This window comes from Lonchura striata, chromosome 1 (assembly GCF_050655825.1).
Source record: "Lonchura striata isolate lonStrDom1 chromosome 1, ASM5065582v1, whole genome shotgun sequence".
Classification (NCBI taxonomy): Eukaryota; Metazoa; Chordata; class Aves; order Passeriformes; family Estrildidae; genus Lonchura; species Lonchura striata.
In genome coordinates, this window is record NC_140703.1 from 65,120,424 (window position 1) to 65,148,417 (window position 27,994).

At 43.3% G+C, this 27,994-nt stretch overlaps 1 protein-coding gene and 1 long non-coding RNA gene across 2 annotated transcripts; both read right to left on the bottom strand.

Moving 5' to 3' along the window:
* Positions 1-1,570: 1,570 nt before the first annotated feature.
* Positions 1,571-27,983, bottom strand: TMEM272 (transmembrane protein 272). Its single transcript, XM_031504671.3, has 5 exons — positions 27,684-27,983; positions 23,990-24,069; positions 16,749-16,808; positions 10,611-10,693; positions 1,571-7,497 (listed from the first exon to the last, which is right to left on the bottom strand). Exons 2-5 carry the CDS (start codon positions 24,045-24,047, stop codon positions 7,135-7,137), a joined length of 564 nt encoding a protein of 187 aa, XP_031360531.1. The 5' UTR covers positions 24,048-24,069; positions 27,684-27,983; the 3' UTR covers positions 1,571-7,134.
* On the bottom strand, positions 19,104-23,980 carry LOC116183594 (uncharacterized). Its single transcript, XR_014954925.1, has 2 exons — positions 22,716-23,980; positions 19,104-21,291 (listed from the first exon to the last, which is right to left on the bottom strand). It is a non-coding gene; the product is annotated as an uncharacterized LOC116183594 (long non-coding RNA).
* Positions 27,984-27,994: the final 11 nt, after the last annotated feature.

Sequence of the window (27,994 nt, forward strand, 5' to 3'; positions counted from 1 at the left end):
TGCCACTGATTGCAGTGGGAACAGGCACAGGTTTTAAGGACCAGGTTTGCAGGAAAACTCTGCATCTATATTGGGACCAGGTTTCCAAAGGAAGTGGCAATTGTGTGCAAGCCACTGCTGCAGGAGCTGCTCCCAGCCCTGTTTTTACCATGCTGGCCTCAGCTCTGGATGTAGAACACTTGAAGACTCTGCTTTAGAAACTTGGCACAGCCCCAGTCAGTGTAATAGCAATCATGAGCTGTCAGCAGCCTGGGGAGAGGCAGTTGACACTTGTTCTGTTGTCTGGATGAAGCAGAGGGTTTGGTGAGTAGTTGAAGAAGAACATTAAGTCCCTGAGGTCTCAGGGACCTGTCCAAAGTGCTTTTGGTAGTAGCAGGGTGAGAGAAGCAAAAGCTGCTCATCCTGAATGCAGGGAAGGGTTGAAGTTCTGACCTGTGTTGTGTTTTTGTGAACAGTAGGGTGTTTTCTTTGTTGTGTACCCAAGTCATCACCAAGTTTGCCAGCTGCTGTCATCAGTAGTGTTGTTTCCAGTGAAGAGTCAGGCTTTCCCCAGGCCAAATAGCCTTTTATTACTGAGGAGCAAGTGTGGCAGTATGTCATCACATCTATCACTCATTGCTCAGGGGCCAGTAAAAGGAATCTCATGCTGTGACTTATCACAATTATAGGTTTGCTTTATCAACTGCTGAGGAGCCTGGTCTCTGGGAGCCTGCAGAGCTTCCCAGGGTTAGGCATGTCCTGGTGAAGAGAGGGGATGGTTAGTGTCCTCCCAAAGTGAAAAGAATTGACTGGGAGAAGCAGCTAAACCTGCTGCTAACCTAGTTAATCTCCTATATATCAAATAATTTTTGCAAACTGAAGTGTATATAATTGTTTTAAAAATAATAGGATGGCCTAGGATATTTTTAAAGTAATAAGCCCAAAATGTTATAGTTGATATACGTTCTAGAGAATATTTTTTTTAGTCAGTAAAAGATAATTTTGTGATTTCCATGACTGAAAAATTCTTTATGTTCTTACAGTAAACAACATGCTTGAATGTATACATGTTTGTTGCTAGGCTGTGGCAGCAATGTGGTTATCTATACTAATATTTTCTTCAGCTGTTTTCCTTCTTACTGCTCTTCTACTGGATCTTACTCTTCTCAATACCAGCTGTTGGACAGGAATGCTTACAGGCTTATTGAGTCGGGTGAGTCTTCCTATTCTTTTTTAGTCTTCTGTAAATCTTACTGCTTACTAGCATTTTATTCCAGCCCAGTTGTTACCAAATTGCAGATGTTACCTAGTAGAATATATCCTCAAAGAGGTATCTACAAACAGGGGAAAACACACACCTGCTTACATGGTTGCTGTTTCCTTCAAATGCCAAAGGCATAGTCTGAAGTTTTGTGTCTTCAAGCATTCCCTGTGCTGTTGTAACAAAACCTGCAGAGATATGTGAAATGTATCCATGCAAAGCTGTGGAGCCAAACCTTCCCATGCAAATAAGCACCAGACCTGTTTACCTAAAGTCTTATTTCACCTGGACAAGTTGGACAAGTTTAAAAATAAAAAACAAGTTCACAAATAACACTGAAGCAACTCTTTGTTTCTGACACATTTCAAAAATAAACTACTGTTGTTAAATCCATGCCGAAGTAGAATAGCAATACAAAAGTAAACAGTGATAATAAAAAGTTGTCTACAGCAGCTTGTGAATAAGAGTGAAGAGTGGGGTTTTTTTTCTCGTCTGCATCCTGTGTACTCATTTCATATAACACTGAAAAGCTATTTTTTTCCCCAAAATGACTGAGACTCAAATCCATCAGATATAATTGAAAGGGACATTAAAGATTGTGTAGTTCAAACCCCCCTGGTGTGGGCAGGAACACATTTCAATGTGTTCAGGTTATTTAATTATCCATGCAACTTGTCTTTAAGTATTCCCAGTGATGGGGCACCCACAACTTCTCTGGGCAACCTGTTCCAGTGCCTCACTACTCTTATACTAAAGAATTTTTCCCTATTGTCTAACCTGAACCTACTCTGTTTCAGTTTGAAGCCATTCCTCATTGACCTGTCACTACATGCTCTTGTAAAAAGTCCCTCTCCATCTTTTTTGTAGGTTCCCTTCCACATGCAGGTACCTAACTCACCTGGGCATCAAGAGGACCTTGTAAAAAGAAAGCTTTCTTGTATGGTGATGGCAGGCCTAGTTTGAATTTCTCACATTTGAGCTGCTGCACGGGGAAGGGAATCATGGATTATTCCTTTGCTTGAGTATTACTAATCATACAGAAGAGTCAGTATGGCTGAGATTCAAATCTGTGGGCGAAATCTGTCTCTGATATAAGTACTCATCTCAGTGAAATTGCAGCAGGCTTGATTAAAATTATCATGACTGGTAAATACGAAGTACCTTAATTTTTAGACTGCAGTCACATAGACTTATGCACTTACACTAATTTTAATTCAAATGAGACATTTGGTAGAAATTCAGTGTTAGAACCACATATACATGATTTCTCAGAATTTCATACCATTTGTTTAGAAATCTTGCAATATGACATTGTTCTTTTCAGCAGTTTCCTTGTACTATGCAATATCAGATGGCACTTGCCAGCCTTTTTTTTTTTTCTCTGAAGTACTATACCTTCTAAAGCATTTTCTGTTTCTTCCTATGGCTGATACCTGTGGGACTTTCATCTACTCCAGCAGTGAACAGGAACCTGAAGAAACCTATGCCAACAAGCAACAGTTTCAAATTGCAGTTCTGATGTAACAATCCTTTCTGTATTATACGTACAACATTCAAGGGTCCTCCTTGTTCTCCTTGTGATGCAAAGTCCGTATCAGCTAGAATGTGGAGAATATTAATTATCTGAGAAAATATTCAAGATAACTTACAAAAACTGGTCTAGTTTAAAATGTTGTACAATCTATATGAGTTATCATCAGTTCCATCTTTGTAGCATTTAGAATCCTTTACAGCAACTGTTCCTATTTCAGGATCTGGAACATTTGAGACAGCTTTTGTCATAAAGAAACAGAAGCTATTCTAGATTATTTTTCTTCTGCACAGTTACCTTGTAGTTTTAAAGCCTGATGTCTTGGGACCTCATAAAGCTCAGAGCAAGTGCTCTGTGAGAGAGATCATCTTCTCTTACGGCACAGTTGTAACACACAGTTCTGGTTTCCAGTACTGAGAAAATGAGGTCTGTGATGTGTCTGATGCTCTTCTTTTCTCTCTTCTTTGGGCCAGCAAGTAGAAGCTGTCTGTGTTCAACACTTGGAGTGAAGGATTGCTTGTCTGTCTGCTGCTTCTAAAATAGCTGTAGAAAGCTACTCTCTAGAGCTTTGGAATCTTACGCCTATTGCTAAAGAAGGTGGAGTAGTGGGAGGACAAATATACCCTGGGCAATAAACTGTAATAAGTGTAACTTATTGCATGGCTCCTGACAGTGCACTTTTATGTATGTGTGTAGAGTCAGTGTGTGCATTTGGGTCTTCGTATTATTAGATTTCTGTAGTATAACAAGCAGTGAGCTGGCTGTCCTATCTGTTGAAGTAATATATATTTTTTTCCTTTAAATACTGGAAACAGACCTTTCCTTCTCAAGAAGGGGAGCTAATATAGCTGAAACAGAGCTAGTTTCCTGCATTTTAGTCAACATTGAGTGCATAATAATTAGCTTAAAGGTGTATTTTTTAAAGTTTTTTCAGTAGACATTTATATAACTCTGGGAAGAAAATTAACATTTTCAATTTGTAATTTTAGTCTAGTGGCAAAATTAAAATTAAACGTTTTGAGGTGTAGACTGTATTTTCAGCTGCTTGATATTTGGGCTGTAGTGACAGTTGTTTGCCAAGGAGCCACACCTCCACACCTACTTCTGTAGGGACTGAGCATTTGTCTGGGACACCATAATTTTGTGGCAGTTCAAAATGCTGCTGCTTGCAAGTTAAGGTGCTGTGGCCCATGCACATGTTCATAGCTTGCCCCTAAGTGAGATGAAGTGTCTTCAATTAAACTATTTTCATTTAGATTTGAGTGCTACTGAGGCAATTTGAGAGAAACTATGCAACTGGGTCAGAAGAGTCACTGTGACTCATGTGTATCTAATTATATGCCCAAACTAGATATCCCTGCTCTAGTCCTGCAAGATTCCAGTCTGCTGAAAGTGCAGAAGGCATGCTTAGATCCCTTTGGGCATGGAATTGATGGCTCTAACAGTTTTGGAGATGTTGATGTTCTCACTTGTATGTGCCATAGCATACTGATGTATACAAGGTAAAGATAAATACTATTAATGCAGAATTTTTCTCTCTTGGCTGTAGCAAAGTGTTTTGTTTACTTTGTATAACTTCAACATATTTCACAAATGTCTTCTGCCTCATTAATACCACCTCTATAATTTTGTGTTTGTACCAACCAGGTATTGAACACAAGCACAGTGACTTAGCAGCACTTTCCCAAGATGTCAATGGATGCACTGGGTTCTCATATCTGAAGAATTAATTCTCCATGTCAAACTGTAGATAATCAGTCAGTCTTAGCCTCCATGAATGAGGCATGGGCCTCAGGTTTACTGTTGTGTGGCTGAAGTTTGGCAAATCATTGCACATCTGCTGAACTGCTGTAACCATGTTCATAAAAACACATTAAACAGAAGACAATGTCACCTTTCATCTCTTCTCCTCTGGGCTGAACTAAAATCTCTTATTTCCTCCAATAGGAGGACATCATCACTCACTGTGAGGTCACTAGAATCAATTCAGACTTGGGTCTGGAGTATTAGCCCTTAATTCCTAGTGAGTAAGAGTGATTCTAGCAGTATTTTCCAAGAACAGGGAAGTTTGTATTGGAGCCCTGTGGGTGGAGCTACTTTCTTTTTAAATTTCTTTTGCATTATCAACTGAGTATAATTTTCTGGTTTTATGCCTGTTCCAGGTTTCTGGGTAAAGTTCCTGTGTAATGATAAACATCCGCTTTGTTGCATTTGAGTGATGGATGGAGTTATGCCTTCTGATAGGCAATTTCTTAAACATTTTGAGTTCTTAACAAATGAAAGATGCTCTCCACTGAAGGTAAAAAATCCCATAGATCAGTTGAGAACTGAACCCTAAAATCCTGAAGCCAAAGTGGTGAACCATTGTAGTGTTTGTGGTGGGAAAGAGGAATTCTAGCATTTCACCATTGGGAGCAGTTACGTTTCACAAAAGTGAGGGGCAGTGGAGAGTGTGTAGTGGAGCAGCTCTTTGGGAAACAGAGCCAGTGATTTTTCCCAGGTCCAGTCTGAGGCCCATAAATAAAGGGAAAGATTTCCATTGGTCCCATTTCCATTCATAAAACTGTGCCTGGCCTAAGTCAGCCAACAGTATTAGTAATTATAAAATATAACTATTACCTATTCCATCAATTTCTGAACGGAGCAGCCTGGCTGTGACCTCTCCTGAAGGTATGCTGCAGAGCAGGGGAATGCTACACTGATGCTCCCCTCATGTCAGATTATTTCATCTTTATCCTACCTTCTTTCTAAGATTAGTTCTCTGGAAATAAACAGTTCTTAAATCTGGGGCCTGAGTTAAAATCCTTGTAAACCAAATGCAGGCTTACTTATCTATACAATAGCCGGTGAGATAAATGTTCGTGTTTGAAGACAGGTGGTTCCCACAGATGTTACACTGCTTTCAGGCTTAGTCCCAGGAAGGATGGTTGAGAAAATCCTGTTCAGCTGCGGCATATTGTTGAGCTCTTTTGCATATCTCACCCCTTCACAGGCATTTTATAACCCGTTTGGGTTTCTCTAAAACACATGTTTCAGCTGTGTGGGTTTTAACAGACAAAATACACAAAAACTCACATCTTTTTCCTGTTCCTTGGGCCACCCTCAAGCTCATCTAGAGGCGAGCCCCTCCATTTTGACCACATTAACATAAGTGTATAAGAGCAAAAGCAGAAAGAGTACTTTTACATGGCATTCATCAACACATGAAAAAACAATCTACCAGGACCACTTCTGGGGTTGTTTCTATACATGTTACAAAAAAAATTGTCTCTCTGCATGCTGGTGCTTTTAAAGATGCTGCTGACTGAAAAGCTGTTTGCATTACATCTGTCCATTAAGTGCAGATTTCCATATGTACAGCACCAAGGTGAACAAATCAAATGTATATTCACACCACTACCAGAGAACTGCTGTAGAGAACACATCTGCCTGAGATTCTCACATCCCCACCCATATCTTATTGTTGTGGTTTATAGGTAACATCATCAGTTTTTCTATGAACTTGATCATAATGGTTTGACAGTTATCTTTGTGTTAGTGTGGTACTGACAAATTACTGTTACAGAAAAAGTGTATTCCCTGACTGGGGAATGCTGAGCCCTGCTTGAAGCACCGATCTGACACTCAGTAGCTCAGTTCCCTTGGTTCACTGGATGTATTGGATATATACAAATGCATTCATATTGTCTAGTTTAACCCCAAAGTTAGATATGGATGCTTCCTAGTCCACGTTCAGAAGAGAACTGAGGACCATATTCAGGCTGCCTTTTATACATGCTTTTATTGCTATCACAGCTTCTTACTGGCCAGTCTGACATTAGCCTGAGTAGCTCTCTAGTGAGCATCTCGGTTACTCTCAGAGTTCCCAGAGTCCATGTGCTCTGCAAAGTGGCCTGAATAAAACCCATTGTCCCAGCTCCCTCATCTATAATGCAGGGACAATAACAAACCTCATCAAGACTATGGGGAGATGTTCAGATCCCAGTAAAGAGAACAACATGACTACTTTTATAGGCAAAGATGTACTGTGCTATGTACAACATAATGGGGACCTGGTTTTAGAGGAGATTGCCATCTGCAAGAGCTCGCTCCTGATAAAACATCCAGAGTTAAAAAATAGGATGTAAAAGTTAGCAGGAGTACACCCTGACACCTGCAGCAGCGTTTTTGCATAGACTATGCCGTATTCCAGCATAGCTATTTCCAGATGGCACTGTATTTTTTAATTTCCCCTTGAAGTTGACTACTATCACACACATATATATATATATATCATACAACAAAGATGTACACAAGGTGAATTATTGCCTGTTCTTTGTTGTACACACTTTTCCAAAAATCTGGAGATTTATTTATGTAGCATTTAGTCTTCCTCAGAAGAGAATCTTTGCCTGGAAACACAGTATATGCAACAGCTACAAAAGATAAGGAGAAACAGAACAGTATGGCTAATAATGAGAACACCAACAGCAAAAATGTACAGGGTTTTGTCACAATAATCCTGAGGCTGATGAAAAGGTGGGATGAAATTTGGCAAATACACAGAAAAAACCCAGTAGTTCCCAAGAATGAACCAGAGAAAGAGGAAAAGGCTGAGGGTTAGATGAACATAGTACTTGTGAGCATTCTGCCTCCAGGGATACTCATCGTCATCATCATCATCAATCACAACAGACTTGGAAAGCAGCTGCCTCATCCTGGTTGAGTCGTACAGCAGGAGAGTCACCTGGAGGCATTGGGGGAGAAAAAGGAATAAGTAAAGTGGCTGCAGAGAGTCTGAACACCTTCTGGCCACTGCCAGTCTTTGGGTCAAATTAAATTAGGTGTGGTAAAACAGTGTAAGAGAAAGCTAAGGAGCCACAAACAAGGCAGGTACTGCTGGACAATAATGCAGTTTTTCCTTGTAGATTATTCACCAGTGGGGGTCATACATTGGAAAAAAATTCCTAATGGAAAGGCATGAGAACAGATTGTGTAGGGAAATGGCAGCAGCTCCCATGCTGGAGACTTTTAAGAACAGATTAGAGTAACTGCTAAATGACTTTAGTGTAGTTCCTGCCTTGTAATGGGTAGATTTTTCTCTTCTGACTCTATTTTTCCATGATTATAAATTTGAATCAGCTTATATCAAATTATGAAGCATATAGACTGTAACTTAAACCTCAAAGAAATTGCTTTAGATATTTGCAATGTACTGTTGTCAAATTTTCTTCAATTAAGTGCCATTTTCCCAGATTGCCCCATTTCTGCCTTCAGTAGAAACTAGCAGAGAAATTTGTGGAATACCATGATGCCAAGTGGTTAGGAAGGTCTGGTATACAGGGAAATGCAGTAGGACTCATAAGTGTTGACTGGATTTCTTGTTTAGTCTTGGGAATACAAAGAACATAGGTAGATTCACTGGGGTTCTCAGTCATGTTCTCTTTCACAGAGTTATAATCTGTGCTAATTTTTCTGCTTGAAATGAAAGAGAAGACCACCCCTCATTTTGCATTCTTATTTCTCCAGAACACTGGCCAAGGAAAACCTGTTTAGGTATGTATTTTTCCTGGTTCAGATTTTATTCTATGTGCCCCATTTTCAAGAGGAAAAGCTTAGCAAGAGAATCCAGACTTTTCTCTTATTCATACTCCTCCCTGGAAAACTGTTTGGAAATATATAAATGAGTAAATATTTGTTCACAAAACCAACTGGTTTTCCAGCCCAGATGTTGGTTCCAGTTTTTGAGAAACACAATTTAAAGTCCCAGCACCAACATGGGCAAAAAAATGGTGTTTCCATTGATGTCTCACATCCAGCTGAGCACTCAAAGCAACAAGCTTGCTCAAACTATCATCTTCTTATATGAACATTTATTTTACACAGATTCATGAGGCACAGGAGGGATAAAGCTGCCTGGCCTGGCTCTGCGGTTTCTGCATGAGGGTGCCTGTGGCTGGACCTGAAGCCTACCTCAGTCCATTTAGCTTTCAGCTCAGCACTCAGGTTCTATCAAGTTTAGCAGTGAGAATGGGGTTAAATGGCAGATGAGTATTGGGTGTGAGGCAGTCAGAGAAACCACCCAGGTAGATTTATGAATCTCAACTGCATCTAAGTAGTTCACAGAAAGTGCATTTAATTCTTATGGATATTGCCTTGCCAAGCGTGATTGAAGAAATTGCTGGCAGTTGCTCACATTGTTACTAGCTGCTGAACATACATTTGTGGAGCAGCATAGCATGAATTCAACAGGCCTCTCTGGGTGCTCTAGAATGGTTCAGTTGCCTTGGTGAACAGTTACCAGTGCTTTTTAAAAGACTGGAGGTGGTAAAGAAATAGATGAGGAGCCCACAGTCTACACAGATCTGGGCTAGAATGACTTGCCATTAGATGATGTCCACCACAGGACATCATCCATTCAGACTTCATCCTGCACCCATTCTCTGACCTTTTGACTTTCAGAGCTCAAGCAAGGGCACTGCTGGATGAAGTCAGTGCAGTCCAATGAACAGAACAGGGGCAGAGTTCAGACAGGCGAGAGGCTTGAATGTGGCTGCAGAACAAGTGCTGAGATAACACATGATTGAAGCTAATCAAGTTCTGACCAAATGCATTGCCAAACTGCAAAATAAGCAGTCCTGCTGTCAACTGAAGTAAAATTCAAACCATTATTTGATGTCAGTATGAATATTAACTGATCCGTTTGCCACCTTAGCTGTACTGAGAAAAACTGACTTTTAAACCAGAAATAGCTAAAAACAAGTCAACATTTTTAATGAAAGATTTCCTTTCAGTTCTGCTCTAATCTTTTCTAAACTATTAGTAAATGAGCCTTTGATTACATAGAAAAGGTGTGATTGAATGACTAAGCATTAACCAGTAGAATTCACAACATAGCAAATTCCTAATAAGATTAAGCACTTAATTTTTTTTTTCCATTTTCATATTTACTGCCAAAGGTCCTTGGAGGGCATGATTCATATCCCAGTGATGTACTGTGGTTTTGCTGGGTTTCCACTCTGAAAGAGTGCAGTGAATGCAGAAACCTGCAGGGGAGGATTCTTTCCCCTTTCTTTCAGTCCTGGCAAAGAAAACAGGCTAGAAATGTCATGGTAAGGCTCTTCATCCTCCCTAAAAGCCAGTTAACACCATCTGCAAAGGGACTGTCAGAACAGGGTGGCTCCTTTAGGGTCAATGCAGAGTTATATAGCTTTATAGTGACCAGGGTTTATCACAGGTATGAAGGTGTCTCTACTTGTCAAACTGCCAGACTGTGGCTCAGCAAAAATGTAAGTGAGCACAGTCCTCTAGAAGACAGGTAGTTGTGGTTAGAAAATAGTGCATCTAGATTAATAAGCCCTGCTGTGTTGCAGGGATATATTTACTTTGGAAGGAAGTGGTTCTGCTGCAGTCATTTACTTCTGGCCAGGTCAGAGTGGGAGTAAATTGAACTTGTGCAGGACTATGTACAAACACAAGTGGTTTCATGGTATTCCCAAAGCAAGGAGAGTCACTTAACTTCTTGTCCTGTCTGTATGAAAATAATGGAGAAAGATTGCTTGTGGAAAAAGGACCCCATTTACCACAGATATCCATGTTAAGTAGTCATTTCCCTCAGTAGGGATGGTAGCACAGATGCTGTGATGCAGGAGGAAAGTCACACCACAATGTGTGGGAAAATGCTGAGCTCATTAGCAGCTTACTTGACTGATAGGTGATTTGGTGCTGAAACAAGCACAGTCCAGTCCCATAGCTCTCCAGTACTAGGTGCGTGTAGCTGTGTGGAGCTATCATCATGTCTTAACTAGCAAGTCAAAGTCGAGTCACACAAAATATTTTTCACACACAAAAGCACATTACCTTTAAGCTGCCAATCACGCCACCCACCAACAGATATAAGGGAATCAGTGGCTGAACTGGGCAGTCTTCCAAAAACTTCATTCCTGAAGGGCAAAAATGGATGTTTGTTATCTCAAGTGACAGATATTGTAACAAGCTGTACAGTGAAAACTATAGATGCTGTAAGTGAAGTGTAGTGCTTAAAGCCAAAACTTGTATCCTGTGTCTGTTGAAATGGGGGCTGAATTAAAAGGGGGCTGCACCTCCCACTACAGGAGTGAGGGCCATGAACAAGTGAAAGGCAGGAGAAGGAAGAGAGAGAGCAAAGGCAAAACCAACATTACTATTTTCTGGCAATACTAATTGTAGCCACATATAGAGGTCATTAGTTCAGCCACAGCTCTTTGTTAAATGAACCATTGATTGAGCTAGGCAGGAAATTTTCATCAGCGGTAGAAAATGCACTGAAAATCAAAACCATGAAAAGAAGGAGTTCTGATAAGCTTCCCCCAGGATTTTCCTGCTGATTAGTTCCTAAGAGTGTGGCATGTTCCTCAGTCAGATTCCTGGAAGCTTGGGAGCCAATACCCGTGGGAGCACCTGGAACCGTTTTAGCTTTCCAGGCAGCTGAGAGGGAGCTGTAGAAACTCAAGTTTCTAAGCTGTAAGGGTTGCTGGAGGATAAAAGAATTGGTTGTTATGGAGCTGAGGACCCTGGCAACCCTCAAATCTACTGCAAGAAAGAGAAAGCTGGGTAGGTTTTAGGGAAGAGAGTGTATTGCTGTGTGAGGATGTTGCTGGCATTAGAGACTGAAGCTTGTGATACAGGTCTGTGGCAGTGAAACTCATCTGTCCAAATATAGATGTCTGCAATGCAGGCATCCATATGTGAACTAGTTTTCTACACTCTGTAGTCAATAGGGAGAAATAGGCACTTGTAAAATTCAATTCATTTTTCCTAAGATAGGCATTTGAAATGGGTCGGGTAAATTGGTTTCTGAAAGCACTTCTGTCTCTCCATGGCTATACAAGAAATCCAGACAGCCAGCTGTAGATACCTATAAGTTAGCTGGGATGAATCCCCTGCCCAAGTCTCGTACCCAATGGCATCTTCAGAAGTTTTAAACAGTTCATTACCCTGTAATTTTATTGGTATTGATCCCATGTTTCAAGGCTTTGACTGATCAGTTGCACCAGGTAGAAAGGATTTTCTGTTTTCTTCTTGCTGTATAAATGGTTTGCAAGGAGATATTCTGACTTTTCTCTGAATAATTTGGGTTACCTATTTGCAAAAGGAGTGTGCTAGTCTTAGTGCTAAACATCTCTCAGGAAGAATGACTTGCCTCCATTTTCAGAACTACACAGAGTAAGAGGAATTATGAGATAAGTACCAGTGGGTTTTCATATGGTGGGTTTTGGGTTTTGTTGTTGTTTTTTTGGTTTTTTGGGTTTTTTTTTTTTGGCGGGGGGGTGGGTTTTGTTTTGTTTTTTCTTTCCATAGCTGTAATCCTCTTTATCTTGTCAATTTGACCACCAAAGCCAATGCTATTGCTGGTCCAGAACCCCCCTGCTGTCCTGAACATCTCCTGTACTCTTTGCATGGCGTAATGCAGGTGCTCTGGATTGTGGTTTCTTGTTACAGGTCTGACTTTAGTCACAGGACACGGGACAATGTTTTGTGGTCTGCAGGTTTGTGATCCCCTCTGTATAAGGGCTGTGGAGTCCAATGGACTATACTAAGTATTTATTACCAACCTTTGTATAAATGAAAAAGGCTGCACTTAGATGGATATTTGGACTCTCTCCCCTTTCATTCTTATTACAAAGCTATAATTTTTTGTCCATTTTGCCATTGTGTGACACTGAGACCTGCTCAGACTCCCAGCTTTACAGAGGTGGGCAGCAGGGAAATCGACACAAATTACATCATGTTCATCAGAAAGCTGCTGCCAAGGTTTCCAGTGTTCTTGACCATCTAATAGCCTGCCACAAAAGCAGCTGGCCAGGGATCTCTGGGAATATATTTCAGTTTAGGAACCTAGGCAATTTCTATTTCCAATGTGTTAAATGAGATTTCAATTTGAGGGGAAAAAAAATTGAGAAAAAATGCCTTTCTTTTTTTTTCTTGTGCAGCTCTGATTCTCTTTCCCAGATAAATCTATTATGGAATCCTTTAATATATATAACATGACATCAGTCAGTCTTGGGAAGTATTTGAGTGACAGACAGCAGCGCTCTGTAGGTTTTGGGAGAATACTGCAGAGAGATGTGACAGCAAAAGAGTAGGTCAAAGCAGGTAATACAGTAATAACTTTAAAAATACACCCCAGGGTGTGAATAAGAAATGTGGACCTACAGTTGACAGATGGGCACTGGTATTTGTTACAGTGAAATCAGTGAATGTGCCAATCAATTCTCACATGACATGTTTGGTTTATCTGGGAATACCAAAACTAGTTGGAAAGCATCAGTGCTAGCTCTTCTTTCCCATAAGCAGCACATATGTTCTCCTTTGACTGCTAGAGATGGGATATATGGACTATGAGAGATCAAAGGTCTGCCTCTACTGCAGTGATCCCTGCAAACCAGAGCAATTTGTGGTTCAGAGTGAAAAGCAATTGAGCCTGACCACAACACAGATCAGCACAGGAGTCTAAATGAATGAACCAAAGACCTTTGAAAGATCAGACACAGCCTGAACAGCATCCAAAGAGGGGAAAAAAAAGAGATGGGTGGCTTGGGAAAGCAGAAATACTTGTACATTTTACCTCTTGGCTACCACAGAACAACACTACAGTAGGACCACAGGGTCCAGCAAGTGGGAAGAACACTTGTGAGCAACCAGGACATGACCTTCTCTAAGGGCATCATTTGGGGCAGTGTTCTGCCATGGCCCATAAAGAATTGCTACATATCAACTGTACTTGTGACTCATGATTATCCATGAGATGAAGGGTCAGGATCAATGAAAATCAATACAGCAGTGGCCTCTTTTTAGGTGCTTTACTCTTCTCAGCTGAAAATGGCTGAAGTACACCCATAGGAAAGGAGGACTGCTGTATAGCAAGGCTGATCCGCTGTTTGGTGCCCACTACACAACTTTATTCCTAATGGGAGGCAGAGACCTCAACATGCCGGGTCACTTTCAGGTGTTCCTCCTGGATGCCTGCAGCTGTCATCACTTAACACAGACCTCACTCAAGCCCTTACTGTGGGCCTTACACTTGGATCTAGGTGCTGCAGAGAAGTTATCTAGAAGTAATTGGTTTTGGGCACCATTTTATCAGAAAGCATATCAGCAAATCAGAGTAGTGGCTGAAGGACTGGAATGCAAGGAAAGATTGTGTTAAACAACAACTGCTAAAGCACATGACCAGTTCCCACATAAAGCCACGAATCTGAGAATAGGCTTCAGACAATTCTTGGGAGCATTTGAGATTTGAGGAATTTTTTGGTGTTATGAGTGTGAGGAGTAGTACTGGGTTAAATTTGAACAGGGCGCAATTTAGACTGCTTATTAAAAAAACTATGTCATCAGCTTTCAAATGTGATTTAACTACCCTTGGTGAATTCTGTATATAAAGGTACTCTGGACAACATACAAGAATGGGTTATTGAAAGTAATCCTTCATTGTCCCGGAAACTAAAAAAAAAATAAATAAATCTTTATATCTTTGGAGTGTTTAGTGACAAAAGGGATCTTCTCTGCCAGTAAAAGTGAAAAAGCTGCTAAACAATCTATGGCTTAAATGATGTCACAAGTCTACAGGTTGGAAAATATGCTGAGTCCTTTTCATGTATCTGTGATTTACAGCACTATCAAATTTTAAGAGTGTATAATGTTAGCATGTAATATTACCAGGCTGCCTGTTATTCCTCTCTGAGTTTTAACAAGTATTTTATCTCACAGTTTTCCTCTGTAGGAAGCAAGAGCCAAAATGACTGAAGGCACATCAGCAAGTTTTTTCTGAGATCATGGCAACAGAATATTATCAGAAAATCACAGGGTTTTGCTTGGAAAATAAATATCTGCATTTTCCTTGACATTTCATTTTCCTAAAAATACCTTTACTGATATGGAGCTGCAGGAAACCAGTATCCTCTGACAACACTTCATTACAGTGACATTATCTCTTAATTTCAGTAAGTTGTGGGGAAGAAAGGGGGTCTGTATCTGATGTAGGAGATACCCAGAGCTCCAGGCTAATATCTTACTGTAGACTTTCCACTTCTTGGAGCTTAAAGATACTGTGAAATATTTCTGAGAAATTATACTTATAAGTGATCAGATTCCAGACCTGGATTAATTTCCGGAAGGCAGGATATCAGTAAGCATGGAAACTGTGCCACATTTTGTATTATACCTTCCCATCCCTATTTCACATTTCAGGCATATTCAGCCTGGGGAAAAGCTAAAGCTAGAATCTTCTTAAGGGATAAATAGCAATCTTAAGTCATGGGTAAATATAAGAGCAGAAGTGTTGAGATGTAACAGTTCAGTCCATTTCCCTACTTCCTAATTGCTTCCTAATCCCTCGTTAGAACTCCCTGGTTCCTAATTAGGACATCCTAATCGGAATCCCACCATAGTCATGAGTGGTACTTTGAAAGCCCCAGGTTATGGAATAGCACCAACCTTTAGCTGAACACTTATTATGTGGGTTTGGATAACTATCCATGCCAATGAGTCTGGTGTCCCAACTGCCTTAAAGGTCACCTCATCTCATGGCAGACACCTAAGAGAGGGTATAGGAATTTCACTGTCAGGAATGTCTATTTCCCTTAACAGCCTGCAAGAACAACACGAAGTGCTCAGCCTGGCTGTGGATGCACAAAAGCCCGAGTCTAGATGGGATGCACCTTGCCCTCAGCATCTGCATCTAGAGTTCCTTTGGAGGAAATGGGTTGGTGCAGAGAGACCATGTTTCATTTTGAGGTGTGTTTACAGAAATCCTGCATGTTAAACAGAGGAGCTAATTACTCTGCACTGCTCATTCCTCAGGTGTCAGCTGGAGACCTGTGTTACATCATTCTTTTATTAATAAGGAAAAATACTTACATTGGCCAGAGGACAAAGGAGGGAGGCAAAAATGAGAAAAAAAAAAAAAAGCTACAGAAACAGTGACCTGTGAGGTCAGGATGAAAGAATTAGGTTTTTAAGACCTCTAGGAAAACAAAAGAGAAGATGGAGCAGGGTTATAATTGCAGCCTTTATACATTAGAAAGGATCTCTTGAGCAGGACAATGACCAATATGTTTTTGTGACCACAGTGGGCAGGACAGGATGTAATCTGTTTAATTTGCCATAGGGAAGATTTAGGTTGGATATGGGGAAAAATATTTTGTCTTTGAGAGCAATAAAATGTTGATATAGACTCCCTGGGAAGCCATGGAATTTCCTTGAGGAAGGACAAGTTAGACATCTGTCAGGAATGCTGTGAGCACACAAGCCCATCTGAAAGCAGAGGTGGATTGGTGTCTCCACTGGTGTTCCTCAAGTGGGGTTCACAACCCATATGAAGGATGTGAAAGGCCCAAAGGGAGTCTTATAAAGGGAGTGTTATAGAAAAAATAAAGATCTATGTTAATGGTAAGGGAAGGGTGATGCTTAAGGAAAAGGGGGCCTTATGTAGTTTAAAAAGGTATAAAATTGCGCAGCTCAAAGGATTTTCCTTTCTTAAATATGTGATCTTGAAATGCTACTCACAAATCCAGCCTTCGAGGGGTTATACAGAGACAGATCAGCCAAAAAACAGGTCTGACTTTCAAAAAGGTGGAGCAATAGCAGCCTACAGCATCTCTTTTTCCCTTCCAGCACTATGCTTCTATGATTTTTTGCAGTGTAGTTAATACAGAGGGATCCTAAGTAATTAAATCTTCTCTTGTGTCAGATTCTGAGCTTCCTCCCACAGACAAAGCTGGGTTTTGAGGTAAAACACACTGGAGAGGTTTTTAAGATAAAAAGGGGCAAAATTCAAGTACTTCTTCCTCCCTGATATGGAGTGTGGGCTGAGATTCTGTCTGAAGCTGAAGTACCAAGATAGGGGTCTAACAGTTGGAAACCCTGATTTTTCCAGTTCCTTTCTTCCACCAGATATGTTAAACTGCCACAGAGTACCAGGAAGTTTCTATTTACAATTTACTTTAGTAGTCAACTTACCTATAAAAGTCATGGACAGTGGTAAGGCAAGGAAAGCGAGGAGCCCAAATATAAAGCATGCTGTGAAGGAGAAAAAAAAGACAGTGTTATATGGGCTAGTTCAGGTTTAGAGGCCAGCATTTCCATCCAGTTCTTTACAGATGCCCTGTATCCACACAATTGTGTAGGAAGAAATGCAGTGCACTTGATGGAGTGGGAATATCCCCTGCGTGGTGCAGCATTTGCGCTGATGGGACCAGCACATTTTATCACTTCCAGGATGCAGTGAGAGACACAAACTGCTTTTGCAGCTACTACTTGCAGCTTGTCTTAATCCAAGGGCAAGGAGTCATCCACTGCTGCCTTGTCCTGCACCCTTTTCAGAGGCAGTGCCAGCCGACTGTGCAGTAACAAGTAATTTTGCATCAGCTAATCCATGGCAACTGATGAGCCATATCTGTTTGCTAAGGAAATAGCAGCTTTAAAGCCATTCCACTAAGTTTTCACTGATAGCTAAATAAACTGTCATTATCACAGATGTGGATAGTTTCTGGCTGGTCTAACTTCCTGACCCAGCTTAGCTCATGAGCACAAAGGCAGCAGCCCTATTGCAAGAAGTGGGATTTGTCACTGGGATAGATCAGCTTATGCTGTGTGGAAGGATGCTCTTAGGGGTGCACATCGACTCTCCCTGCAGGTGAGTGGACCTGGGGGGCTTACTTACCCCCTAGAGGTTGCTGGTGTATCTGAGCCCTGATGTTTCCCCCGCACAGCCAGGTGCTGCAGAGGATAAATGCTGACCTTCACAGTGGGTGAGGGACATGAGCATCTAGGACACCCCATCTCACAAGAGCTGTCACCTCTGTGCCTAATCATGAACACTTGGCAACATTAAAGTGAAACGCTGCCCTGCCAAATTAGAGTAAAATATAATGAGGACATTCTGTGGCAAGTGTCCCTTCGGAGCCCTTCCAGAAATTACTCAGGCTGCAAGCAGGTGCCTAAGGGTGCCACAATGCAGGTGGGCAGAGATTGAAGAGGGGATGAGAAGAGCATGGATAAGAAAAGGAGTAGGACATCTCCTTGGAGGCTTGCAAAAAAACCATTTTGGAGCAAGTATTTGGAGTTGGCTGGGGACCAACCCTTTCCCCAGGTAAACTGTGTCCTGCAGTTCCCCATGCCAGAGAGCTGCAACCTCTGCACAGTGTATGGTGTCCCCTGGCCATGCAGGAGCAGGGACACTGCCAGCACCCTGCAGACAGTGCCGCTCTGGAAAATTCTGCAGCACTGCCAAAATACCACCCTCAGGCTGCCTTAGAGAAAAAAGGGCAGCATCACTGCCTCTGTTTTACAGAAGGAGAAACAGAGAGGACATAGGAGCAGCATCAAAATTCAGAGCAGATCCACCAGGCTTTCTGAGTCACAGACACTTTTCATGGGAACACACCATCCCCCACACACTGCTCATGTTTTCTCCACAGAGAACCAGGATCTTACACTTAAGCTCTTGAGAGACATCTTTCTCAGAAGTAGCATGTTTGTTATCCCTATGAACTGGGAGAGACTGAGGGTATTTTGAGCTGAAGAAAGTACTTCTGTTCCTTTGTGCTACCCCTCCTCCTTTCCCTGTCGGCCAGTCTCCCCAGCCCCCGCCGCCCCCCCCCCCACCTCTCTCTCTCTCTCCCTCTCTCTCTCATTTTTGCTCAGACTCCTATCTCTTGAGTGCTGCATAATACGGAAAATTCTTCCTCTGCTTGAATAGTGTCCTACACTTGACTAATCTCTTTCAACCACTGACAGCCTCTTATTAGAACAACTCAGCCTAGAGCCTCCCTTTTCACCGCATGTCACATTTTGTGCTAGCTCCTCTTGCTGTTATCTAGACTATTCTTTCATATTAAGAAGCGATGTTATTGTAAATGAGTCGAGCTTCCAAAACCATTTGTGGGCAAACAGTGCCCACAGGCTGGGCAACTCATTTATCTGGTGCCCCAAGGGGTGCCGCTCAGGTCTGCAGGCACCGACTGCCTGGTTGTGGCCACATGTGCTGTCATTGCAGCGCAGCCCTCGCAGCGACATCACCCCTCTGCCAGTGGTTTCTTAGCTGCCCCCTGTCCCTGCCCGTGCTGCACGGGAGTGCTCGGGAGCCCGGGAGGAGAAGGAGGAGGCATCGTGTCATTTGTTAATTGTGCAGCGCCTATTCCGCCTGACCCCGGGGAGGGACGCTGCAGTAAACTCTGAAAAAAAGCTCAGGGGGCTCGTGTGCATGTGAGGCTGCACATCTGGCAGACAGGTGTCCGTGTTTGCTTGTGTCTGACATCTGCCCAACAGCCCGCTTTTGGAGGGGAGAAGTGGGAGGTAGAGACCACTCAGAGCTCAAGAGAAAAAGATAATGCTTCATTAATTCCGCTCCCAAAGCAGTCGCTGGGAATGTATTTACTCATTATCTTCCCATTCAGCTACAGCCTCTTAGGTCTCGAATTGGAGGGGCAGATGCATAATCTGGGAAGGCTTCCAGATCCATGTTCAACAAAGTGAGGCTCTTCAACAATTGCCTACACAACTGGCAAGGCTCTGCAGCCACTCTCAGTGTCGCTAGCAGCGCTAAAGACCGATTTTCCCTAAATGTGTGGAGGTTTCACAGATACGCTGCTCAGCTGGGACACACGCATTCTCTGCCTGGGTTTGTCTGGGCTGTGCTGCCCCGTTCTGGTCCGAAGACAAATTGCTTCAGAAAATGGTACTTGCCGCAGGGTAGCACGGCTCAGCAGAGAGGACGCTGCTGTGCAGGCAGGTCCACATGTGGGACTTGTGGGGTTTTTATGGCAGTGATATCGCCTCACAGGCTGCTCAGAGAAGCCCCTGGCCCCATTCCTGAATAAGCAGCAAAAAAGGGCTGGTAGTCTCTAAGAACACAAACACAACTAGGGAAGTGCTTCCAGGCATGCCTCAAAAGGGTATCTGTTCCATGAAGATGGTGCCTGGCATCAGGCAGGAGAACTCATTGCTCTGTACCAGCATGGCAGCACCTGCTGGGGCACTGGTGATGTCCTGCTGTGGGATCCTAGCATGCTGGAAAATTGATGGAGGGAAGAGCTCATGTCTGGGGTCACAAGAGAAGAAGAGAACAGGTGGCTGAGTATCTTGCACACACCTTGAAATCTGTGGTCACAAAAATTAGATCAGCAGGTGCAGCTTTTGGATCTCCTTCCCAGGAGTACATTCAGCTGATATAAATCTGCTGTTTGGCTGAATTCCTCTTGCCAGGATTTCCCCACAGAAGTAAGCACACTTGAGATCACTGTTGACATTTTGGCTGTATGTCATGGTCTCTCTCCTGTCTGATGCCCGAGCCTTTGCATCTTCCACAGCCATGCCCCTGCACTGCAGCTGTCCTCCCAGTCCTCTGCTACTCCCTTGTTGTGCCTGGCTTCAGGACACGCAGCCTGTTGCCCTCTGGCATTTGCTTGGGATCTGGAGCCAGTAGTGTAGGGGACACCAATTCACCCATGGGCTCCTCAGAATTTATTTTGCTGCCACAAGTTTTCCAAATTTCAGATCACCTCAGGCTGTCCCTATTTACTTTGAACAGAGAGAAAAGTTTCTTTTCAGATAAGAGTCTTTGCAGGATTTTCAGAAGTGATTTATGAATATCAATCTCAATCTACCTACTCTCCTCAGTAGTGTGCTAATACAGCTGTAGTGCAAGCTGCTCAGTAAAGTGGCAAGCTCTCTGATAATAAATACAGTAATAAATGAAGTGTTTGGTTTATTACCATCACTCTTAGGTGCTATTTGTTCTGTAGTCTGTCAGGTTCTGGATAAAAAATGATTTTTTTTTTTTTTTTAACAAGATACTACCAGTTTCCAAACAGTCTAAAGTTACCCCAGGATTTATCTGCATGAGCAAGCTGAGGAGCAAAACTCTCTGTGAAAATTCACAGTATGCCCTTTGGACAATACCCTGTGGGAATGCTGCTCTGAAGGGGCCTGACTCTCAGCAGTCTGGGTGTTAGGAAATTTGGGTCAAATTCAGTTGGCAGGGCCCCATGCCTGCTGATGCCCTGAGGCAGATGCAGATGGTGATGCAGGAGCTTAGCAAGCAGTGTCACAGTGTGCTGCACTGCAGCATGGGTGGTGTAATAGGCTGGAGTGCAGATGGGGAGCAGGTATTTTCATCCATGGTATTTTCATCCATGTTTTATTCCTTCACGGCATCTGCAGGCATCCCCTGCAGTACTGATAGGCATTTGGAGCAAAGAGAGAATCCAGCCTGTGGAGGTGTTGTGGTGGCAGAGAAAGTCTCAATGGATCTTTCTGAGGAATCAGCCCCAGTAAGATCATACGTTTTACACACCAGGGATGAGTCTGCCCAGGATTTTGGTAGCTGTGATTTCTGACTTTTTGTGCTTTCAAGCCATAGGAAAATGTCACTATTTCAGATGGGATATGCAGAAAATACTTGAATGAACTGACATGAAGGAAAGGAATTAAATCTGTTCAGCTTGGCCGGCCACCACCAAATAAGAAAATAGCAGCAAGGCTTGAGCACTCAAAACCAGACCTGTGAGTGATACAAAGAGTAGAAACATGAGATATCCTTGAGCAAAACCAAAGACTGCTCTGTTCATGAGGCTAAATGCCATAGCAAGGATTCCATCAATTGCTGGAATAATCTCTGGGGATGAATGGCAGGAATCCCATCCCTGGCGTGATTTAATCTCTTGACCAAAGTGGGTACTCAGAAACTGGAAGATTCAGGGTAAGGAACAGCCATTCCCATGGGGGCCTCTAGTTCCAGTGCAAAGCCACCATTTGAGGCAGGGGAAATGTGAGGAAACAGACCAAATCCCAGTTCAGGGTCACCAGCTGTTTACTGTGTTCCATTACCCTTTGCTTCGTCAGGGTTGAATTACTGTGATGTAGAACTTTGGTACCCAGATATCAGCATAACATCACCTAAACTTTATGTCCTAGGTGTAGGTGCTTTGAGGGTTGAGCAATATTACAGAGTGTCTAGCCTGAATTTTATATTATGCCTCTGGATACTCAACTACAGTTACACCATTGTCTAAATTCTGGATTTGGCCCCTTGTGAATAATTTCCAGAAGTAATTTTATAACAATATTTAGGCATTACATATAGAGCCATTCAGTTTGCATTTGCAGTAGACCTAGGGGAGTGAATTAGGCTTTTTTATTTTGGTCAATAAATTGAAGACTAAATTTAAATTGCTACACCAAGAATGAAAAGATGCTCCACAGGTGGGTTGGGTCTTGAGAGTTATTTAAATACCAGGAGACCAAAGGTACAGCTGTGGATTTTGCTGAAAAGCTCTTTGAAAAATAAATACAAGATGATGAGGAAAAGTGAAATTAAGCATTACTGCATTTCATGAGGTCTTTCATTTTAATGAACATAAAATCAATTTTGGATGCATTAGCTGATCCATAACTAAAGCAGAGCTTATTTTGAACTTAAGCATGATAAGAACGTGAAGATACTTTCCTGGAATGGTATTTCTGAGTTCCTCACTCATGGGTAACTTTTCAGCTACCCAAGAGGGTGCTTCTGGTGTAGAAGAGCATAGGTGAGATCAGAACTAATCCAAATCTTTAAAAAAAAATTCTAAAGGATTAATTATTTACTCTCTCATCATTGAAGTTCCAGTGGTAATTTATAACAGGGAATTGTAACATTTTGCTTGTAGACACTAGGAACAAAAATCAGAGAAAACACTACTTTTGACCTTTTAAATTATGATATTCATCAATGAGTCCAGATCCTCCCTGCATGTATTTTCTGCAGGATGTGAGGGATCCCACAGGGACCAGCTGGGCCCCAATTCCACTCACAGGCACTTGTCAGGGTGTAATGAGGGTACATGCTCTGCACCCCTTGTTTTGCATCCCTCCCCAGCCCTCCTTTCCCCTGGGGAAGTGACGAGCATGAAGAAGTAAACCAGAAAATATCCTCTCCTTCCTTACCTGTGTCAGGTTTCTGCAGGGAGACCTGGATTGAGCTTTCTGTCCCTTTGGCCTGATTTTCTCTGCCAGGTTGTAAGACAGCAAGGAGTTGAGGGATTTAATAATTAATAAAAGTTCATTCTGAGTTTTGAGAGCTTTTCAGGCAAAGCAAAGATCAGGAATATAGAAGACTCCAAGGTAACACCCTAGACTGGCAAATGCAGCAATAGTGTGGGTGAAGTATCAGTTATGAGGAGTGGTCAAGGGGTTTGCTGCTTCTTGTATTTGAGTGGAATTAGAAATTGCTACTGCCAAGAAGTGAAAGCAAAATGTCACATTCGTGTTTGCAAGTTTCCATTGCAACTCAGAGAGAAAAGGCAATACAGTTAGCAGGAGTAAACTGCTTTAATACCCATGGATTTTAACCTCCTGCTGAGGACATTGCTTCCCTGATCTTACAACACCCCACCTCTGAAGTGTATTTCTCCTGTGCCTCTGTGCATCTTGCACAGCCTCAGCCCAGGTCAACTTTCTGCTGCATTGCTCCTCAGAGAGCAAGAACCAGCCTGTTCAACCAGCTGTCAGCTTGTTACAGCCCTCTGAGTCCTCCACCCTGGGTGGGGAGAACCAGTTGCTTTAAAACCTGAGCAAGCCCAGGCTGTCATGCAAAAGAACTCTGTCCAGACAACTGATGCTTCCAGCCCACAGCAATGGGCTGCTTATGGGGAATCCCCCCACCTGCAGTGGCCCTTGTGCCAGGGAGCAGGCAAGCAGAGGGAAGAATAACCTGTCCCAGATCTCACTAGGTGAAAGGGAGGATATTCCTGACCATATTCCATCCCCAGACTTGCATCCCTGTGCCATCACACAGGCTGGCAGAAGTTTTGCTTGGTGGGAATTGCTCCTAGGAGAATTTGTTCTCAGGCTGGCTGTGCTGCTCTTCACAAGGTGATTTTCCCTGTGGATGCTTCTGCATGCACTGCATGTGTAAGGCAACACTTCAGAGAGGAGGCAAACACATTATTTTGCTTAGACTGTCTGTTGCTGTCCATATTTAGGCACATGGTGGTGTTTGTTTGAAATTTTGTGCTGGTTGCTATACTTCAAATACTGCAACAGGCAGCTGCTGTTAGGGTAGAGTTACTATTGCCCACTCCATCAGTTCCCAAGGAAAGGAAAGGAAACTTCAATGGAAGATTCAGGTGGGACTTAGTACCATCGTGATTCCTTTATATACTTGCTTAGCAACAGGGCTGCTTAAATACATGGGGCAATGGCTACCAGAACTGCCTTACCATTGCTGGCAATTTTAGATATGCAGCGGTGGCAGGCTTTCTCCAGGCCAGCAGTCATCGTGGTGAGCCTTTTGGGGTGCCTGTGGAGACAGAGAAATCCATATGGCTATCAGAAGTGTCTTTACCTTACTAAGTAACTTGCCTCAGAGTACTCGCACATGCTGGCAGGCTTTCACTACCCGCAAAAACCCCAAGCATGCACAAACCCAGCCAGCAGCAGGGCACACCCAGAGGCAGGAATGCCTTCCAGCAGCTCCATGCTTGCCTGCTGGTGATGATGCTCGAGCCCTGGGGCATGGGGAGGCTGGGGGAGAAGTATTAATGTCATCTTCCTGAAAACTGTGAGAGGTTCTATTTTTACTTTGATTTGTTTTCAGGCAGAACAAAGAGTATTTAAATGTTAGGAGAAAACCCAGGGAAACAGGTGAGGTTTGCTACACAAACCTCAGCAAGAATTAAGTAGCAAGCAAAAACGAATTAAAGAAAAAAAGGTAGAGAGAAGATGAAAAGAGTTTTAAGGTCAAGGAGGATTCTGAAGAAGAATATGGAATAAAAACTGCAAACCACAGGGAGCCCAGAACAACATGCCTTTGACAGAAAGGTAGCTGTATTAGAAAGTAGCTCCTTGTAAAGAATTTTTACAAGGTGGGTTGAGGGATGAGCAAGCAGACAGGCATCCAAGGTCAGGCTTCAGACAGCACCAGACAGTTAAGTAGCATTCCACATCAGTGGGAGTGTGGAAAGCTCTCTCTCTCACACACACACACACACACACACACACACACACACACACACACACACACACACATACACTCACGCACTCACACACACACAGACACACACACACACAGACACACACACACACAGGCTCCAAGCCTCACCTTCTGGCCAGGGTCACCACAAGTCTGCAACCACCAGTAGCTCTATGGCAGAGGAAGGTGTGTGTGGAGGAGGCCAGGATAAGGGAAGCTGCATTCCTGAACCTACCTCCAAATAGCCTCTAGATTTTTTAGTGGTTAGAGAGCAGTATTTTAAGCTTAGCCTCACCGTGTTCTAAGTTGACATGAGATCCACCATAGGGTTTTCTTGTGCAATGCTGTGTCCAGCTTGGCCCAGAGCCTACTAGGGACCATGGGGTCCCAGGCACGTATTGAAGATAAAGACAGACTTATTCAACCACCTGATCTATGGCCATACCCCTCTCCAAAGTCTGTCCAAGCCCTACTAGTCGTGGCTGAGCAGAGGAGACTGTATCCAAGCCCAGACAGGACCCTCTGCTGCCATGGGGAAGGGGATGGGGTTTGCTCCTTGCACAATGGCATTGCAGATTCTGTTTCCTGACAGTTAATAGAGGCAGGTGTGGTTTTACCTGTGGGTGAATGACCGAGCAAGAGCCAGGGACTTTCAGAGGCAGAGGCTTTCACAGACATCCCACCAGATCAGTAATCCTTGCAGGCAGCAGCCAGCCACCTACATATACATCCAGGTTTCTTGTGTGCCTGATCTCAATAGATGTCTCAAGGAATTTAGCTCTCCTTTCCTAGCCCTAATCTTTATATCCCAGAGGATATCTCCATCAGTACTGAATGGAAATTATATATGAGTGCCTAACCTCTGGTGAGTGCATGTGTCTCATACCAGCCACCAAAACCTTCTTCATCAGAGCAAATACTGTTTCCTATGGGCTGCAACTATTGATGAACATTTCAAGGGAAAAAATAAGCACTGTTGCATGCTCAGGGAAAACAGAAAGGAAGAAGGGAAACTGGTACTTTTCCCAGCCAAATGATATATTAACTTTAAACCTTTCAGTGCAGGTTTCTTTCTAGAAGATGCACAAACAAGCATTCATTTTGCATCTGGCAATGGCTGCTGACAAAGGTGTTCTAAATCATGCATAGATTGGGAATATTAGTCTTTATGTAAATGTTTTGACTAAAATTACTTTTATAGAAGGAATTATATATTAATATGTGATTAATATAACATATGAATCCAATCAATCCGATGCCATATTAAAATCAGTAAAATATCCAGTTATCTTAAGCAGAATTTATTGCGGCTGGGAATGCTGTATTTCCATAAGCAGAGGGTAAAACGGACGTTTTGTCTTTATTTACTGCTCTTTTACACTAAAGGAAAACTGGAGGATCGGTATCTGGAAGCATGTCACCACCTAGTGACAGAGCCCAGAAGTGACCGTGATTCAGAGCTCTGCGTGTGCGGTTCTGACAGGTGAGATAGAGAAAGCAATTTCACGATGGCTGTGCACAAAGCGTGTTCACACAAGAACACAACACACAAAACTACCAGGTAGTGGTTTCAGTTCTTCCTCAGATGTTGGCGTGGACTTCTCCAGGACTGACAAATCCCTCAGAGAATTCATTCTATTTGCCAGATAAAGAGGTGTTGCCCCTTTCCCCCACACCTTTGATGATTCTGCAGAAGCTGCTGTGGGTGTTAAGGATTAATTATTTTCTTTTGTGCCAATGCGTGAGGGTGCTAAATGTGCAATTCAGCAGCCAGGCAGATGCAGAATGGTTTTGTTTCACAGCCGAAACAGGGAAATTTTCGCTGAAACTCACAAGAAACTGAAATTGGCACAGTACAAAGACTGGCGCCTTACAAGGGCAGGAAGGTATCCTGCCCCACTGTACCTGCTCCCAGTTTGATATTGAGTTGGAAAAGTCATATGAAAAACATAAAACTCAGCCAGGAAAAAAAAAAAAAAAAAAGAGATAAAGACCAAAGGCAACTTCCGGACCTCCTCCCATCAGTCCTTCTCTGAGTTTGCTTCCCCAGTGGAAAGGGACCTGCCCTTGGGCCAGAAGGGCCAGCAAGCACCAGGAACAAATCTCTGAACTCCTTGCAGGAGGCTGGAGCCTCTCCATACAGCTGCTTTTTAGGGTGGCAGGTTGCAGCTGAGCCACACTAGAGTCACAGCACCCCTGTGCTCTTCCAGGCTGTCCCATACTCCTCACTGAGTGCCCTCAGTGCTGGTGGTCAGCAGCCAGGTTTGTCCCCCTGGAACACATGCTGTGTGTCACATTACTGCCTCCTGTTGTAACTCAGTTCCTTGCCCCTTACAAGCACAGTGATAAGTGTGTGTAGCACAGACCCTCCAGCCTGTTTCCTTTGTTATTTCAGCTAGTTTTAGCTTTAAACGATTTTTCTGGTCGTTATTCTCATCCTAAATGTTTAGGTAATAGGAGTCAACACTGACTGATAGCACTGACTGACTGACTGGTGTGTGCCTGACCTACAGGAAAGCCAAAAGACAACTTCAGGCTGGTCCCGCCGTGTGTCAGTCCAAACAAGAGCCATGTCCACTTTTGTACTATGGTGTTCAGACTTTTCAAATTGAGCTCTTCTCTCTCCCAGATGCAGGTGTCGCACTCTGCACTGGTGGACACAGCAGGCAGAATTGGTGGGGCTTCCTAAGATCCCAGTTCCCGCTTGATGGCTTCAGACTGCCAGGGATCCCTGCTGGGACACGGGAGGTGTACATGGGCCAGCAAACCCCTCCGGAGCAAGGGCTCTTGTCTAAGTACTGCTAGAGGGAACAATTTCTTTTTATTTTTCTGAAATATTCAGGGCAAAGTCCTCTTCCAAATCCGGTTTCCTAACAAACCACAAAGCCCCACGCTGGCTGTTATGCCAGCACGTTGTCCAGTTCCCAGCAAACCCCTCTTACCTGAGAGCGCTGTGAGTGCCAAATCCCTTCAGCTGCACGCGTGGGAGATGGGGCAGAGAACGGCAAAATCCAGCCCTGGGTGGATTCTCCAGCTGGGAGAGCTCTCTCTGGGACCCCGGAGCTCTGCTCGGCTCCCTGCGGCTCTGCCCGTGGGCGCTGAGGCACGGAGCGGGGGCTCGCTGCCTTTTGTTCCTCCGGGCTCTCACCGTGGGAGCTGTGGGATGCGGGAGCGCTTGCCGGCGGAGCCCATCCTCATCAGTTTCCCCACTCCCACGGCTGGCTGGAGCCACAGCCCACCCTGTGCCGTTTCA

What these genes read in the sequence shown, in the direction of transcription:
- TMEM272 (XM_031504671.3), bottom strand. Translation starts at nt 24,047, where the DNA reads ATGACTGCTGGCCTGGAGAAAGCCTGCCACCGCTGCATATCTAAAATT. An exon ending in ATCTAAAATTGCCAGCAATG is followed by an intron (nt 16,809 to 23,989) that starts GTAAGGCAGTTC and finishes TCTCCTTCACAG; the next exon opens with CATGCTTTATATTTGGGCTC. An exon ending in GCGTGATTGGCAGCTTAAAG is followed by an intron (nt 7,498 to 10,610) that starts GTAATGTGCTTT and finishes CAATGCCTCCAG; the next exon opens with GTGACTCTCCTGCTGTACGA.